General features: G+C 39.8%; 1 protein-coding gene across 4 annotated transcripts in view; it reads right to left on the bottom strand.

The window, feature by feature from the left end:
• The window catches only part of LOC134630947 (ankyrin-1-like), an 81,582-nt gene that overhangs the window by 20,277 nt on the left and 44,159 nt on the right, over positions 1-17,146 (bottom strand). For 3 of the 4 annotated variants that reach the window (XM_063478770.1, XM_063478771.1, XM_063478773.1), the window contains exons 14-34: positions 16,076-16,273; positions 15,692-15,790; positions 15,371-15,469; positions 14,936-15,133; positions 14,680-14,778; positions 14,380-14,478; positions 14,189-14,287; positions 12,467-12,559; positions 12,246-12,318; positions 12,044-12,064; positions 10,584-10,707; positions 10,286-10,349; positions 9,637-9,749; positions 8,358-8,582; positions 7,261-7,415; positions 6,771-6,982; positions 5,225-5,429; positions 4,001-4,097; positions 3,646-3,874; positions 1,570-1,698; positions 136-255 (exon numbers count right to left, since the gene is read on the bottom strand). In XM_063478770.1, coding sequence (XP_063334840.1) covers positions 136-255; positions 1,570-1,698; positions 3,646-3,874; positions 4,001-4,097; positions 5,225-5,429; positions 6,771-6,982; positions 7,261-7,415; positions 8,358-8,582; positions 9,637-9,749; positions 10,286-10,349; positions 10,584-10,707; positions 12,044-12,064; positions 12,246-12,318; positions 12,467-12,559; positions 14,189-14,287; positions 14,380-14,478; positions 14,680-14,778; positions 14,936-15,133; positions 15,371-15,469; positions 15,692-15,790; positions 16,076-16,273 — 2,751 coding nt within the window. The remainder of the gene's footprint in view (positions 1-135; positions 256-1,569; positions 1,699-3,645; positions 3,875-4,000; positions 4,098-5,224; positions 5,430-6,770; positions 6,983-7,260; positions 7,416-8,357; positions 8,583-9,636; positions 9,750-10,285; positions 10,350-10,583; positions 10,708-12,043; positions 12,065-12,245; positions 12,319-12,466; positions 12,560-14,188; positions 14,288-14,379; positions 14,479-14,679; positions 14,779-14,935; positions 15,134-15,370; positions 15,470-15,691; positions 15,791-16,075; positions 16,274-17,146) is intronic. The other variant, XM_063478772.1, reaches the window with a different exon arrangement.

Here is a 17,146-nt window from a genome sequence, read left to right as displayed (position 1 = left end):
ATATTTTGGACAAGCCCCAGTCTGATAGAACAACCTGAAAAAAATGACCATCTATCGGGATAAGGACACAGTGCGTGATCTTTCTTTTTATCATCTCTATTTATTATGTGTGCATGTTTGCTACCAAATCCTTACCTTGACACAAGGTGGCATGGTTATATTAAGGTTACACAGTACATGTTGTGTGTCCTCATACTTGGTGCACTTCCGCAGAAAAGACAAAAACCCGGTGGCATCCTTGTTACTGTCTCGGACCTAAACATAGACAGAAAACAGGTAGACAGAGACGAAGAAAGAAAAGCAGAATGGAAGAATGTGGAGTGAGGGAAAGGAGGAGAATGGAAAGACAGAAAAGGATGAGCAGAGAAGAGCGGGAAGAGAAATTGAGCAGAAAAGATAGAATAGAGGAAGATAAGATGGGCAAGAAGAAGAAAAAAAAAATCAAAAAGAGCACTAGATCCCTTAACAGTTGTCCTGAGCATGTGGCACAGTAACATGGGACGAGAAGCAGGGGGAAACAGGGATGGAAGCAGTCCACAGGCAGGCAAGAGGGAGAGATTTACCTGCACATTTTACCTGGACGTCTGTCAGACCAGACAGTTACAGAGTGACCGTGAGAGAGAGAAAGAGAGACAGTGAGACAGACACATACAGACAGGCAAGGCCGCAAGATAGGAAGGCAGGCAAAGAAAGTGAAGGAGTCACAGGGCATGCAAACAATTACCCAAGAGAGTTGACAGCTAGACAGGTAAGTTGTTTGTTGCTTGGCTACTAGTATTCATCAAGATGATTCTGAACAATACTTGACTTATCACATCGACAGACACAGATGAGTGGAAAAACAGTGATATGGAAATTACATAAATATGGTCAGGCACGGAACGGCTCGTACACACAATATATAATATATACGGTCAATATGAGAACAAATACACAAGTCATCAATGTAATGTGGAATAAAAACAGATGAAATTATGATGCTTTTGATAAAGAACTTAAACACAAAACAAAAACACCCTATCAGATTGCTGGTTTTTATTACCTTTACATTTCAAACAAACAAAGTACAATGAAAATAAAAAAAGAACAAAAGGACTCACAACGACACAGCATGCCAAAAGCTCACTGAAGAAACTGAGAATCCCGAGATCCGATGAACAACCTGACATTCCAATATTTCTAATGTTTATCTTAACTTTACTGCCTGCAAATATCTCTCAAATCTATGTAAAAAGGTAGCATATTGCAATTATAGTGCACCAGTTATACTGCTGTGTTTAATATGCAATGATTGCAGAGTGAGCACAGGACTGTACTATTACCTACGTGTTTACATCACTGATATGAGAGTGAAAAGCAAACACGAAAACCACTATATGAACGCGGTGTTTGAGTCATCGGCAGGTGCTCATGAGTGTAAATAACTGGTGAGAAGGTCCTTGACATACTGTATCCAAAAACTAAACAACACACACTTTTGCACACACACACAAACAAACACACAATACTGTAGCAACACGTAGCAAGTGATAAAGAAGCAGGCATATGAACAAGCAGCTAGGGACAGACCTTGACAGAGACAGGCAGTCTGTTATCTCGGAAGGCCTGGAAGCTGAAGCTACGAGGCTGCTGAGTGGCCTTCCGAATGGGCACCAAGTTCCCAGAACACTCCAGGTAGAGAGGCATGCCCTCCATTAGCTGTGGAAAATATAACATAAAAGGGAAAAATGGAATTGCTTTTTTTCTAATAACATTTCACAAGCACTCGTTCACAGGGAATTTATGTAGATTTCTCATGATACAATACACTGTGCCCAAAAAACCCAAACAAAAGAATGATCCATAGTCTTTCTAGGTGCAGCAAATGGAATCTATAACAAAAATGGCAAAAACAAGGGCAAGAAGCAGGTATACCCTGGACAGGTCACCGATCCATCTCAGAGACAGACAACCATACTTTAGGACAATTCAACATATTCATGTCTTCAGACCGTGGGAGGAAGAACATGCAAACCTTACACCAGGGGTCCCCATCCCCTGGTCTCCAGTCCAAAACCGGACCCCGAGAGGGTTTTCCCCCAGACCGCAAAGAATTTTCTCATTCACTATGTAGCTAGATATTTTATTCCTGCCGGCTGCCATGGCTGACTTTTGAACAGGCGTGATGGGCAGCTATGTGGATCAGTGACTTTCTGGTCCACACTCCAAGCCAGCTGGTGGCGGTATTGCACCACCAACCGCCATAAAAACGCCAAAGAAGAACAACCTATGCAGGCCCTTCAACACAGATTGCTAAGTTACAGCTTGGGAGCTTGCGCTTGCCGACAGTAGGTTGATGACTTGGTGGTGTACAGTTGAATGAGTAAAAGAAGATGGCTTTATCAAAAGCATGTATAGTGGACTATGAAAATCTGACATTTAAAGATGAATGGACAAAATTCGCTCACAGCTGACTAATGAACATTTGCATGCATGCTTAAGAACTGCATTGACCCCATTTCACCCAAATTTTAAAATGCTAGCTGCAAATGCACATGCAAATTTCTCTCACTGAAGTGAGAGCCAGCACTGTTTTGCAGTATGTTTTAAGTTATATGGTGTTGAGTTTGTCAAACATATTTACTGCACAGTTTTAAAGCACTTCTTAATTTTCCTGAATATTGAGGGTTTTTTAGGTGAATTGTTTGCACCTTAATGTTGTCCCAAAAAGTTTATTCTGTTCATCTGGATGTAGCATTTTCAGTCATCCAAGTGATTTTTTTAGTGTCAGCTGACTGCAGGTTTCCCCAACGTTACAAACAGTACCTTTGCACAATGACTAGCCCACTGAATGAACAATGGGCTGTGAGGTCAGTTTCTTAATCATTAAAATCCAAATTGTCATGACCATTGATTAACAATCACTGATCAAAGCCCATTGATCAAAGACCACTGATCAATGGCCATGAGTACCATTCACAGAGAGTTGGGGAATGGCTGCAATCACAGCGTTGTAAGATAGAGAAAGATGTACCCTTAGGCCCCCTCATCGATTCAAAGGTGGTCTTTCCCTTTTCCCATTCTTCTTCAGAAGTCACTTGGATGAGTAACGAAACGTTTCTCCCACTGAAAACGGTACGTCCAGATGAACAGAATCAACTTTTTTGATTTGGATTTACCTGGATGATTGAGCATGCATCAAGACACCTTAATGTTGGGTTATGTGCAATAGATGTGGTAAAGATTATTGCATGATTTTATTGTTAAATTGTTTTTTGTTTAATATTAGTAATTGAACTGGATTGCACTTTTTGGTTCAGCAGATGATTTAATGGCATATGAATAATTGATCAGTAGTTACAAGGCAAAAATCTATATTGTTAATTAAATGTTAAATAGAAATGAAAGAAAATATTTTTGTTGGGTCATTTAAAGTGTTCGGAACCCAGATTGATTGGATGATTGAGGTAGTGAACCTCCTGTTATTTTAGTTGGGGACCCCTGCTTTACACAGTATGATTCAAACCCAGGACCTTCTTGGTCTGAGGAACCAGTGCTAACCACCGCACCACGATGCCGCCACTTTTTAGAGAACTTAAAATGAATCACACGTTCAACTGCTCTCCTTAACAAGCTGGCTTTCTGTGGCCTTGCCCCTGTGCGCACCTCAATGTCTCGACTCCGGGCCACCTCGGTGAAGTTTTCGTGCAGCTCCAGAGTTTTGTCCATCTTGTCATCTGTCATGCAGTAACAACGCAGGCGTCCCTCACGTGCCTCATTCATCTTGGCAAAAATAACAAACTTGGCCATATATGGGACTGCCATTAGCTCCCTGTACAGCAGGTTGGCAAAGGTGACCACCTCCGCCGTACGTGGACAGTCTGCCAGCCAGAATCTGGATATGGCAGGAGAACAGAGAAGAATTAAACAAACCAGCTGGATCTAAATCCAGACGTGTGCAAGAGTGCAGGAAAAAAAAGTTGACTGGAAACATGCTTGCACAGATGTTTACTGAGCTCACCTTGCAGACACATTGGTGGTAAAATTGGCACAGTTGTTGGCGTACATCAGCTTGGTGGTTCCAGTGATGTCCTCCCACTGAGCTGGTGCTGTTCCACCTGGATTGATGTGCAAGAGGTTTGGAAAAACTGTCCCATTATGTTGTCTTAGTTGGACCTTCATCAGTTTTATTTCCTTTCTTTGTTAGGTCTCCCACCTATTATTGATTGTCTAGTGACTCTCTTTTTGAATATATACATCCAGTATCATGGCTTCTCTTTTTTGCATCGTGTTTTTTAGCGTCCCTTTCATATGACTTTCAGGCAGTTTTGTTGGTCATTTTTTCACTACTCCCTGTAACGACTCCCACACACTGCAGTCCACACTATATGACATTGATCTGATAAACTTGAGAAATATTTCTAGTCTGCTGCATGAAAATTTAATTGTCTTACAATTATAAAACCAACTGAATCAAGGCTAAGACAGACAGCTGTTGTTTCTCTGCTGTTTGTCTGCTTCCTGTGTCCTCCTTGGCTCAGCTTTAACAGATGGAGGACATAACTTACACAGAGACATGATTGGAATCTCAATCATTTTGTTAATGTGCATGTTTATTTCCGTCTGACAAGATTCTCTGCACGTAATTTTATGCTGCTTTTGCTTTTACTTGATTACCAGTTGAGTACTCAGAAATATCCTTTTATGTTGGTCCTCTTTCTTCAGAGACGGCTCAAACTCGCATAATGTAAATACAGTTTAAGTCGAATTTAGACTGGTATGGTATTTTTGGACTTTCCTCTTTTGCTGCCATGTTTGTTTTGAGAAGTGCATCTCTGTGTATGACCCCTGCTTTGCATATTAAAACAGGAGATTACAGCCTTTTTATTGTGATGTTTGAGTCAGAAGTACACCCACGTGTCGACTGCCATCAATCAATTTTGTTAGGGTCCATTTTAGTAAATTGGTGCTCTGATTTTCTTTGCCCCAGTATTTCAAATTTTCCCCTTCACCACCATAAAGAATCATTTTAAGGTTACTCTAAAAAGTCAAATTGGTAAATAAAACTGCTTAATACAAAAAAAAATATATATATATATATATAATCTGGTGGCAGATCATTTTGTTTGTACCCTAATAAGAAAGGTAATAATTCCTGCATACAATCCTAGGTATCTCATTTTTGTTACAAGAAAAAACAAAATATAAAATATAAAAAGGCATTACTCTGTAAAGTTATTCCTACCAATGACACTGCAGAGAAGACGCAAGCTGGTGGTATCACCCTCGCCAGCATCACGAGGGCTCTCCCTCCACGACGGTGGTAAAGGAATGCGCAATCCGATTGGACGGTGAAATTTGCGTCGCCGTGGTTCAATGGTAACCACTGGGCTGAAGGTGGCCTGGTTACCAAGCTGCCTGGTCAGCAGTTCATCAGGGATTGGTTGTGCCTGATGTTAAAGTGTTAATGGCAAAAAAGGGACACTGAGGACATGACGAAAAGACAGGAGGAGAAGGCTGCATACTTGGAAAATGGAAAAGATAAACTCAAGCACAAATAAAACATAACAGAAGCTCCACAAGGATCAACAAACAATTAAACAAAATGTTTAAAAAAAGCAAAACAAACCATAAAAGCAAATGTGCAATAGGCTAAAACTTCAAACTCCCAACCATACTCACACATGCAACAAATTCATAAACTCAGATCAGTGCATCAGCTTGGTCACTGTGGCTCACAACTTAAATCGGGGAACTGAGGAGTGACGAACGGCTGGATAAAAAGGAAAACAGACGAGCATAAGGCAAAGCAAAACTCATGGAATCTTCTTACGTACATAACATTTGTGCCATGACAAAGAACGTAAACGATGTACACTCAAGTGACCAAGCAACAGAAATGAAGAAGCCATAATCCTTCATAATCTTTCTGCTATGGAAAACAAAGCCAAGTGTAGGTGTAGTGTGAAAAGAGATCAGTCAGCATGAGTGTGTGCCAAGTTCCCATACGGGTGTCTGCAGAGGTCTGGATGAGTAACAGCCAGTCATACATTTGCCAAAAGCTCCTGTTTGGCAGGGCAGACACCACGTGTTGCAAACACCAGAGATGCTTCTTAAAGGTCAGGCAAACTTTGAAAATTTTCTAATAAAGTATATAATTTTTCTATATTAACCTATTCTATCAATGAAATTCTTATTGACAGTGTTTAAAAACTGAGAAAATCTTCTTCCTATCGGTTTGAGATCACTGTTTGTTACAGCTCTATTTTGTGAAGTAGATGTATTTTTTATATTTTCATTGAATAAACCAAAGCAAATTTATCACAATGAAGTGCAAGGCAAGAAAAATTTACTTTAAAAAAATGTACATGATTTACAGTAATACCAATAATAACTGACATCACAAAACACTGAATGAATTATAGATTTACTATTTGATGGGATATCTCAAATGACAAGTGATGACCTTTCTTTCAGCATTAAGGTTTATAATACTGAAATAAATCAGTCTGCCTCTTCACGTCTCGCGCCAGGTCTCCATGACTGATAGCAAAACTCAAGCATTTTCAGACTCATTGGTCAAACAGACATAACATCAACTTCATGGCATGAAATCTGTCAAATCTGAACTCGTAGACTGAAAGCAGCACAAACAGAAAATGAGGCCAGAGGCAAACATGTTGGCACAGTCTTGGTTGTTTTCTCATTCGAACATCTGTTTTTGTGTTGAACATTCAAGCAATTATGAAAAGTGTACATGTGCAAAGCCTCTTTTCAATTCATCTTCTCACCTGCAGTCCCAGCCTCACTCTCTTGGTGACAGCAGTCTCAGGGAAGATGGCCTCAACTTGGGGGACCAGCTTACTGGTCAGCCGACCGCCCTCTGGACCAATGAGATCACTCTCCTGCTGTATGCGAGACACTACTGCAAAGTAGAGGGGGAAGTCAGTGGAGATGATTCGACGGATTCTCTTCTTCTCCAGCTCCTCTTGGCTCTCCAAGTCTATATTAAGGTGAAATAGTGGAGATAAGCAGAGAAAAGAGATAAAGAGGAAAGAAAAAGAGGGTAATGGTAGGTATTAGGATACATGTCTAGCTGAAAATTTCAGTTTTAAATGAACACTTTATGGGAATAAAGCCTGTGTGATGCTGCGGAGGCAGCTTCTGTGTTTAAAAAAACCTTCCTATGCTTGTCTTCTGTAACTCCAGGGACATACATCAAGATTAATACAACCCCTCAAGGTTTCCCTGACAGGCGACATCCATTACAATCCCACTAACCTTCATCCATGCCATTCAGAATAGTTTCCAGTACTTCGTCGCCATAGCGATTGCGATGTTCCTTCCAGACCGAGCCGTTCTCACTGCGGAGCACCACAAGCTCTCTGTCTCCTCGTCCCAATGAGGCAAAGTGAGGGATTTCTACTATCACTGGTCTGTGAATGAAATGTCAGAAAGGTTTTTAGAAAAAGGTAGGACAGGTGCGTGTTTTATCTTCTTTATCTTCATCTTTTAATGACAATCTATAGGTTTTGGGGAACAGAGAAGACTAATTGCTGTAGTTTTGAAAGTCAAATGTATTTCCCTACTTGCCTGGTTTGGTACTCATCAGACTGAGGTCTGCTCTGCGGTATTATTTTATTTCACAATGTGCCAAAACATTCTAATTGATGACGTCTGGACTACAGGCCAGCTGGTTCAGAGCCCAGACTAACATTAACAGTACAAGTTATCAATGCCATTTGCACTAATACACAGCCTTTTGAAGTGCATGTTCACAGCTTAGAAGATGCAACATGTGTGACTTCTAAAAAACCTCTGGCACTTGATTGGTCAGACCTGGTCCTCTTTAAATGAGCTTATGTCCAGAGACGACATGTTTATGAATGCTTTTTATGTTTTTCCTTGTATGGTTAGAATTTTAATATTGTACAATAAAAATGACCAGTGTTCACGCACAATGGTTTTCAGAAATGCTTGATACATCATCCAAGCATGACTCTGGACCTTTCAGCATTGGTTTTCAACCTAGTCCTTTGTGTACAATACTTTCTGTGGATTTTTAAAATATTTTTAAGATATTATGTACCGTAGATGATCCCCATATTCTCTGTAACTTTACATTGTGATAGGTTAGTTTTAAACTGCTTAAATTACTATTTTTCTACAAATACCCCGTCATGATCTAGTCTTGTCCATTAAATGGCACAAACACTGAACATGCCTTGGACATGTCATGTCATGTCTGTTAAGAGCCACGCAAATACATGCACATATAGGCATACACAAATACACACAAAAGTATTTCGCTTTGACTGTAAATGCACAGTCAAATACTTTCAAATACAGTTAATAAACCAAAGAAAGGTCTGATTTACCCAAGGAACTGCATACTGGACGGCCCCAGGGAGATGATCCGGCTAGCGAGGCCCTCGCCCTCCACTAGTGGAGGAGGCGTGGTCAGTTTCTGGGGTTTAACGAGACGGCAAGTGATGCGCGTCGGTGCAGCGCAGGTTCGGGGAGGGATGATCACTCGTAGGCCATGGTGCCTGCTGCCTCGCATGGAGCCCCCTCGAGCATCCACCATGAAACTCACCAGGAAGCTGAGTTAAATGGTGCCATAAATTAACAACATGTAAACTTTATCAAAACACATTTAAACATAAATAAAACAGGACAGAAAGAAAAAAAACAACAAAGACTGGACTTTCGTCAGGGAAATCCTCCAGCTCTATGAGATGGGAACAGATTATTTATGTGCTGTTTGTTCAGCAGTGTTTTGAATTGATCTGGTTTGCCTGCTCATGCTTTATGCTATTCATAAAGAAGACATCAATTGACTGTGTAGGCGCTCTTTTCATTTGCTTGTCTGGATATGACAGGGGAGAACGAGTGATCTGCAGCAATGCTCAGCAAGAATGATGTGAAAAGATTTGAAAGAGATCCCCATTCTGCTTCTCCTGCATTATACCGGTGGCTTAATACAGGTGTCTCTATGTGTGAGGTCACCTTTTCATACTCACTATTTCAAAAGCTGACTCATGGAGGTACAGATACAGAAAATTATGACTTTGCATAATTGATAAATTAAAGTGTTTATTGCTGGACTACAGTTCCTTTAAATATAAGATATCTGGATTTTATCATCGTGATCATCACTGATAATCATTACAACCACCATTTATCTTTTTGTATCATATCTCTATGCAATAACATTAAAACATAAATGGACTACATTTACCTAGGCCCTTTTTCGTAGTTTACAGAGCACTTTAGATTGTATATTAGAAAAGGATGCTATTGTCACATAAACTATCACCTCAGTAGACTCTTTCCTGATGAATTAATGGAATCAGTTGCCAGTTTTAAATGTTAATGACATTAGAGTTTAAACAATTTTGTTAATTATAATCAGGTTAAGAGAAAAATAGATGATAAATATAGTATGCTTTTGACTATCATCATAGGCTTTTAACAAGTCTGCACTATCTGCACTTTTTTTTCTATTTACTTTTTTGTAAAACCAGAAATTTCACAGTCTGCCAAAACACTATAATAAGAATCCTGACAAGCAGCATCGACGACTGATACTGTTTAACATAAAAGCAATTTTAAAAATGTGGTTTAACGGGGAAGAAAAACATTTTAATAACTCACCCAGTGTGAATAGGGCTGGCTACAGGGCTGACATTGTCTGAAGTCTCAGTAGCTGGACTGCTTGGGATAAGAGAATCTTCATCATATTCTTTTGGCAAGGGGACGGGGGTGTGCTGAGGTCAGAGAGGGAGAAATGAAAATGGAAAACGGTGAGAAATTGAGGCAGTAAAACAGCTATGACTGAAAAGATTAAACCAGAGAAAAGTAGGAGGGAAAGACTGAGATAAAAAGAGAAAGAGGTGATATAAAACATGAAGCAGAGAGAAGACCATAATAAAGGAAGAAGTATGAATAAAAGTCAGAATCTGGTTCAATAATAAGTTAGTGATGTTTCCATTTGAATATCTGTCTTCTATAACCTCTTTTTTGCACCTTAAAAACTTCATTCTGCGCAAGAAAGTGATTGTCAAGCAATGTTAACTTAAATTAAGTGTCCCTTTACGAGTACATACAAGTTGTAACAACTATGTAACAAATCAATGCCTTCCTATTCAAAGAGGAAGCTTAGTTTATATACTTATCTGGTCCAACTAATCCCAAATAGCTAGAAGAAATTAGAAAAGTATTCAAATGAGAGCTCAGGTCTCAGGAGGATAAGATAAAGTAACAAATGCTTACAAAGCCACTCTTAGTCACGAGCTAAGCATACCTGATCCAGCATAACTGTCTCTGGTGACACACAGGGGATCCTGGGAATAGCAGGAGAATATGGACTGTCGAAGAGGAGGTAGGAATAAGGTAAGACAAGAAACAATCGCTGAATATGACACCGCTATGAAAAATTCTAATAAAATCATATAAGCTCACTCTGCTGCTTCTCATAATCTAAGGTAAGGATAAATGAGCTATGTCAGTAATTTAATCGCCAGCTCAAATTTCATTTTCAATTATATCATATTAGGCATTCTTCACATAAAGACTCCTCATCACACCTCACACTGACTTACGTGGTGCCCATGCCGCCCTCAAAGTCTCTGAGGGTCTTCTTTGGGGAGAGAAAGTCATCATCCTGGTCCTTAAAATCATCAAGCTTCAAATAGCGAGCTCCATCCATCCCCAGCAACTCGTCTCCTGTGGTAAAAATGTAAAAGAAATGTTTAGAAAGAACATGGAAAATGAACAAAGAGAAAAATAAGTGGTAAGGAACAGGTTGCAAGGAGCACATAAGGAAGTAAGAGAGAAAAGGATGACACCAGGGGGATACGGTGTAAACTTGTTCCAATCTCAGTTCAAAGATGTTTTTTTAAATTAAGGACAAGTTCTCCCAATAAATGTCAGTTTATCTCAATACATTTCAAGTTGTTTCAAAATGTATTTTATGAGAAATGCTCTCAAAACCTCGAGCTCTCTTCAAATTCGAGTAAAGTCAATTTTGATTTAATCCCCAGATGAAATCGGTAATTACTACTCCACCATCCTTCCCATCCCTTCACCAAACCACAGAAAAAAATGGCCACAAAGCAGTTCCAAACATTTTAGTCCAAGCAATGGAGTCAAACCAACAACAACCAGAGCCGATGGAAACCAAAGTAGTGAAAGAAGAGGATTGGTAAGACAGTGAATATCAACACAGTTTAGGACACTGCATGGACAGCAAACTGCAAGGCACCTGGTGACAGCTTTTTTAGTGAGCATGCCCATTAAAGATGAAATCACATGTGGTGATGGTTGTTTCTGTGTAGGAGAAAACACCTTAATTATTAAATAGGAATGATACTAAAATAATAATCATAACAACAACTATAAACCGCTTCACAAGACAGACAGTTTAGCACCCATTCGTATAAGCTGTTCAGGAAAACAAAGCAAAAAAATGTTAAAGAAGAAAAAAGTGAGAAAATTAAACAAGTATAAAAACAAGAAAACACATTGCAAAAGGAAATTTATGAAAAAATGCTTCCAAAATGTGTTGAAAAGATTCGAATTTGGTTTAATTTTTCTAGATTTTTAAGGCAGGCTGATGACTGTATAAACTGGAGCTGTTTGCTGGAAAGTGTCACAGCTTTGCCACAGTATATGTTTTATCCGTTTATGGATCAATTACACTGTAAAAATCAGGAGGAACAGCAACGCCATTTATCTTTTTAAATACAGAAATACTGGAGTTCTGTCAATGATAGATCCATGACCAGATATGTGCTGGTAAAAGGAAAATGTTGTGACTACATGCTGATGACAAACAGACTTTTTAAAGAAAAAGCAAATCTCTGAACAAGAGGGAGAATAGGAGAGATCAAAGATAAGACAGAGAAAATAGAGGATAACAAACAGGGCTGGAGTCGAAAGTAGAACTGATTAGAAAGACATTTAGTGACACACGGAGGAAATGAGAAAGTGCAACTGCAATGAAGGCACAAGTTCATGAGTCACCGGACTGGACAAGGCAGAGATACAGACACAGTCCTACCTAACGTTAGCTGGGCAACCCCTACAAGACAAATGGAAAAGGGTGTTATAAACAGTCGCACATATACAGTCAAATTCATGCTGGTACTTCGACATGTCAGTGTACTTCCCATGCGCTCGTCTTCTACCAAAATCAGAGCTGAAAGTTAATTATCAAAGCTGCACAGTTGATGCTTTTAACATAATCAAATGAGATAGCCTACCTTCATCCTCTGAAACATCCAAAATCTCATCTACAGTTTCGGGGAAACTCATCCGATGCTTCTCTGTCGTGATCTGTGGAGAACCAGGGTGGGAATTAATTTGCAAGCAGTGAGGGAGCTGAATGTGATTAGGAAAACAGAGTTCGCTCAGTGAACATCTGATCATGGTGCGTCAACGTTTCTTCTTCATGTACTGGTGTAACTAGGTGAACCATGCTCACCGCAGAAACGGACTCCTCGGTTACCAGCTTGAGCACATCAATGACAGAGATGTAACCCAGCCTCTTAGCAATGCCCAGGGGAGACGTGCCGTTCTACACGGAGACAGATAATTTAAATTACTAAAAACATTTCCACAGATTTTAAGAACTTTATTCTTTCCTGTAGAAAACATATACTCTTGGGAAAAAGAAGTATTTTAGAGTCCTGTGAAAAACAAAAGTAGAAGGTCTCAAAGCATTCAGGTGTTTGTAGACAAAATACCACAATCTTGCCAGGAGTGAACATCCCAACAGATTCTCTACAATGCTCAGAAAGTGCAAAAAAACCCAAGAGCTACAGCCCTGATTCTACAGGTCTCTGCTAGCATGTTGACTGTTAAAATCCATGACAGCTTCAACAAGTATGGTTTATTTGAAGGGGCTGCCGGGAAGAAGCCTCTTCACCTTCAAAAGAACATGACAGTATGGCTGAAGTTTGCCAAGTTGCATCTGGAGAAACCACAAGAGGTTTTTGGACAAACAAGGCCAAAGAGGAGATGTTTGGCCATACTGCTCAGCACCATGTTTGGCAAAAACAAATACCTCATGTCAACTGCCAAGCATGCTGGTACTGGACGGGTGATGATTTGGGTTTGTTTTGCAGCTTGGAAACTGGGCGCCTTGCATTCATTGAGTTGACCATGAAATCTGTTGCATTTGAGGCCATCTGTCCAAGAGCTAAAGGTTGGCTGGTATACAACAGCATGGCCGCAAAAGAAGGGAATCAAGGTGTCACAGTGGCCCAGTCAAAGTGCAGACCTCAGCCTGACTGTAATGCTGTGATGGGACCATAAGAGATCTGTAGATAAACGAATGCCTGCAAACCTCCATAAACTAATGCAATGTTGTAAATTATAAAGTCATACAGCAAATCATTATTTCAAGTTGTTGCGGCTAAAGGTTGTTTTACAAGCTACAAGGTATACTTAGTTTATCATGACTGCATGGAGTCCTGTAAGAAATATAGTTTTTAGAATTACGGTACACATCTACAACATAAATAAAAAAATATGAAGGCAAAAGGTAAACTGATATATCCTACAGGCTGCAATAAACATATACTGGACAGTATCCACCATAGTTATACACATGTCCAAACTTCTAATATATCAAAACTAGTGAATAGAAAGACAAAAAAAAAGCTATTAAATTTTGCGGTTTAATTACTAGGTCTTAAACTGCATCTTTCAGGCCTTTCATAAATTGTGCCTGTCAAAATCTTAATTTAAAATCTAACTAGCCAATTAGGGCTGTCAGGTGTATGTAGTGATGTAAAAAGAATCAATTTTCTCTGAACAAAGTATCAAAAATTAAAAATACTGATGAAAATAAATGGATAGACAAAATAGGATGCAACATCAATTTTAGTTGGGGAACTCTAGCTCCAGAGTACTCACTGAAAAAAAAAGTTTCATTGCAACGTAGTCACGGCAACTAAAAAAGTATAAAATAGTCTTGACAGTGAACATACATACATTGTGCATGTGGAAAAAAGTTTACAGAGAAATATTCAACAGGATAGGAATGTTTATCAGTCAAGAGAGCGATGATGATGATATGCTGTGATCTGAATCTAATCTAGTGCTAACTATTCTACTGAAGGCAATTTCTTTATTTGTTATCACATGTTTGTTCCTTCAGAAAAACTGCTGCACAAGGAAGGGTTTAGTAAAAGTTTCTCACCGAGGTAATCTCATTGGGTTGGGCTCCATGTTTCAGCAAGAGTGTGACAATATCTGTGTGGCCCTGCTGGGCTGCCTGGTGCAGAGGGGTGTAGCCCATCTGCAGCAAAAAAGAAAGCGATAAAAAAGTTTTGACGGACAAAAGAAGAAACTAAATATGAAAAAAAGGGGGGTGCTGACAAGGAATTTTACCCTTGTCTTGGCGTTCACATGAGCTTGCTGCTGCAGAAGGAACTTCACCATCTTGATGTTGCCATAATGACAGGCCACGTGAAGGGGTGTGTAGCCCATCTGAGCCAAAGAGAGAAAGACAGCAAGCTGTTGTTTAGTTGCTTTAGTGATACCCATTAATTATCAGTCTAAATATCGGGCAAATATGTGCTGAGTCATTTGGCGCACAAGACTGTATAAAGACAAAAGATGCCATCTTTTCAGTTCATCACACATGGTATTTTATGACTATGTGTATTCAGTGGAAATGATGTAGCTTACACGTGAAGCAGCATAAACAGATGCCCCCTGTTTGACCAAAGTGTCTGCGATGCCCACATGACCCTCCTGGGCCACAAGATGCAGAGGAGTCAGTCCATTCTACAAAGAACGACCAGAGGAATGAGCATCATAGTTTATCTATTGTTTGGACAGTATATTAATCTAATAATAATTTTTAAAAAAGCACATATAAAACTACAGGAATTAAACTTTACTCTTTAGAACATGATCAATTTGCTCCATTCTAATATTATACCTTGTTTCCAAGATTTACGTTGGCCTGTTTGGAAATGAGCAGAGCCACCATGTCAGGCCGTCCCTCCTGTGAAGCCAGGTGTAGGGGCGTGATGCCTTGGAGGGACTCAGAATTGGGTGATGCCCCATTCTGAAGAAGACAACTGGCCACCTCCATCTGGTTCTGCTTGGCTGCTATGTGAAGGGGAGTGTATCCATTCTGCAGAGAGAAACAAGGACAAACAGACATAAAAAAGTGGACATTGCTATTCTTCCAGCATAAAACTTAAACGCTGCTGTGAGAGAGCACTTGCAAGTACAAAGTTTGCTATGCAAGTCAATGTATGCTTGAGAATCACTCTAATTTAGCCTGTTTTGTATGATTGTCAGTCATGGATTGGCAGGTTATGCTGGCCTGCCTCTAATGTGCACACACACATATGTGTGAACATCTTACTCGGGCAGTGCTGTGTGCAGATCCTCCCTTGCTGACCAGGAGTTTAACAACATCCAGGTTGTTGTGATGGACGGCCACATGAAGGGGTGTCAGACCGTTCTGTTAACCACAAACACACACACACACACATACGTATGAACATATATATAACCCACAGATGCACACACATACGCAAAAAAACCACACAGAAACATGTATATATGAAACACATACCATGGTAATCAATCAATTAGCTGAAAGCAAAATTATCTCAGTGTGGGGTCAAACTTGCAGAATGAACTGCTCCTCACTGCCTGTCAACAAAAGTGCAGACTGGCTCACCTTCCCAGCTGCATTTGGGTTTGCTCCTCTTTCCAGAAGGAGTTCAGCCACATCTACCTTTCCATATTTGGAGGCCACATGGAGGGGAGTGAAACCTTTCTACTCAAATGAAGAAGAAGAAGAAGAAAAGACTAAGATGTTTGTCAAAGATTCAGTTGCATCTGTACACCACAATGTTTCTGAATATGGGGTTTTACTATATGTAACTATTTGTGGTTATCTGTGCTTATATTTAGCTGATAAAATGATTTTAATTTAGCATAAGACAGAACAGAATCTAAAAGCTCAAATAACCTCAACGGTCATCTTTTGCCAGAAGCGGTTCAGTTAGCAATAAAACACGGTTTGCACTAACTGAGCATTTAATCTTAATTCCGATTTTACCTTTGTCATCTTTATTTGCTCCGCTCCAGCATCCAATAATATTCGAATAGTCTGGACATGTCCTTCACGTGCTGCGATGTGTAAAGGTGTGTGACCTGCAGTTGTAGCTGAGTCAGGGCTGGCCTTGTGCTCAAGGAGCAGCTTGACAAGCTCCTTGTGGCCCATACGGGCTGCACAGTGTAAAGGTGTCTGGTCATCCTGGACACAGAGGACAATGAGTTTAGTTCAAGTTGGAAAACAGATACAGCTGAGCATCGGGGAAATTAAGCATCACCCCTAATAAAACCTGCCACTGTGTACATGAAACAGCCTTTATGCATTGTTTGTGACAACTTAAAAAGATCAGTGATTGACTGATAATTATTGCACGATCATTTGTAAGTTTGTTTTGGGTGCTGAATAAGGTACTATTACTAGTAATAATAATAATAACTTTATTTATAAAGCGCTTTCAAACAAAGTGCTGTACAAATATTTGAAACTAAAAAGATAAATAAATAAAAGTGATACATAGCAATACAAGTAAAAAACACAATACAAGTTAAAAACTGTAAGAATTAAGACATGTAGGATAGGGTGAACAAATGTGTCTTCAACTTAGTTTTTAAAACCTCCACAGACCATGCCTGCCTAATATCTTGAGGGAGGTTGTTCCACAGAAACGGGGCACGGAAAGAAAAAGCACGCTCTCCAATTGTCCTTTTTCTGGCTCTAGGAACCTTTAGAAGGCCAGAGTCCTGAGATCGTAGAGCACGGGATGGAACATAAAGGTGTAAAAGGTCGGAGAGGTATGAAGGTGCCAATCCGTTTAAAGCCTTGTAGGTGAGCAGCAGGACCTTAAAATCTGCTCGAACCTGACAAGGTAGCCAATGAAGAGATCTCAGTACAGGGGTAATGTGCTCAACTTTCCCAGTTCTTGTTAAAATGCGAGCAGCTGCATTTTGCACCATCTGTAGACCTCTAAAACTTTTCTTTGGTAGTCCAGAAAGAAGAGCATTACAATAATCAATACGTGAAGACACAAATGCATGGACAAGAACCTCTGCAGTGTCGCTTGACAAAACTTGTCTG

This window comes from Pelmatolapia mariae, linkage group LG7 (genome assembly GCF_036321145.2).
Source record: "Pelmatolapia mariae isolate MD_Pm_ZW linkage group LG7, Pm_UMD_F_2, whole genome shotgun sequence".
NCBI lineage: Eukaryota > Metazoa > Chordata > Actinopteri > Cichliformes > Cichlidae > Pelmatolapia > Pelmatolapia mariae.
Note: the sequence above shows the minus strand (reverse complement) of the source record. Positions and strands in the feature narration are given on the sequence as shown.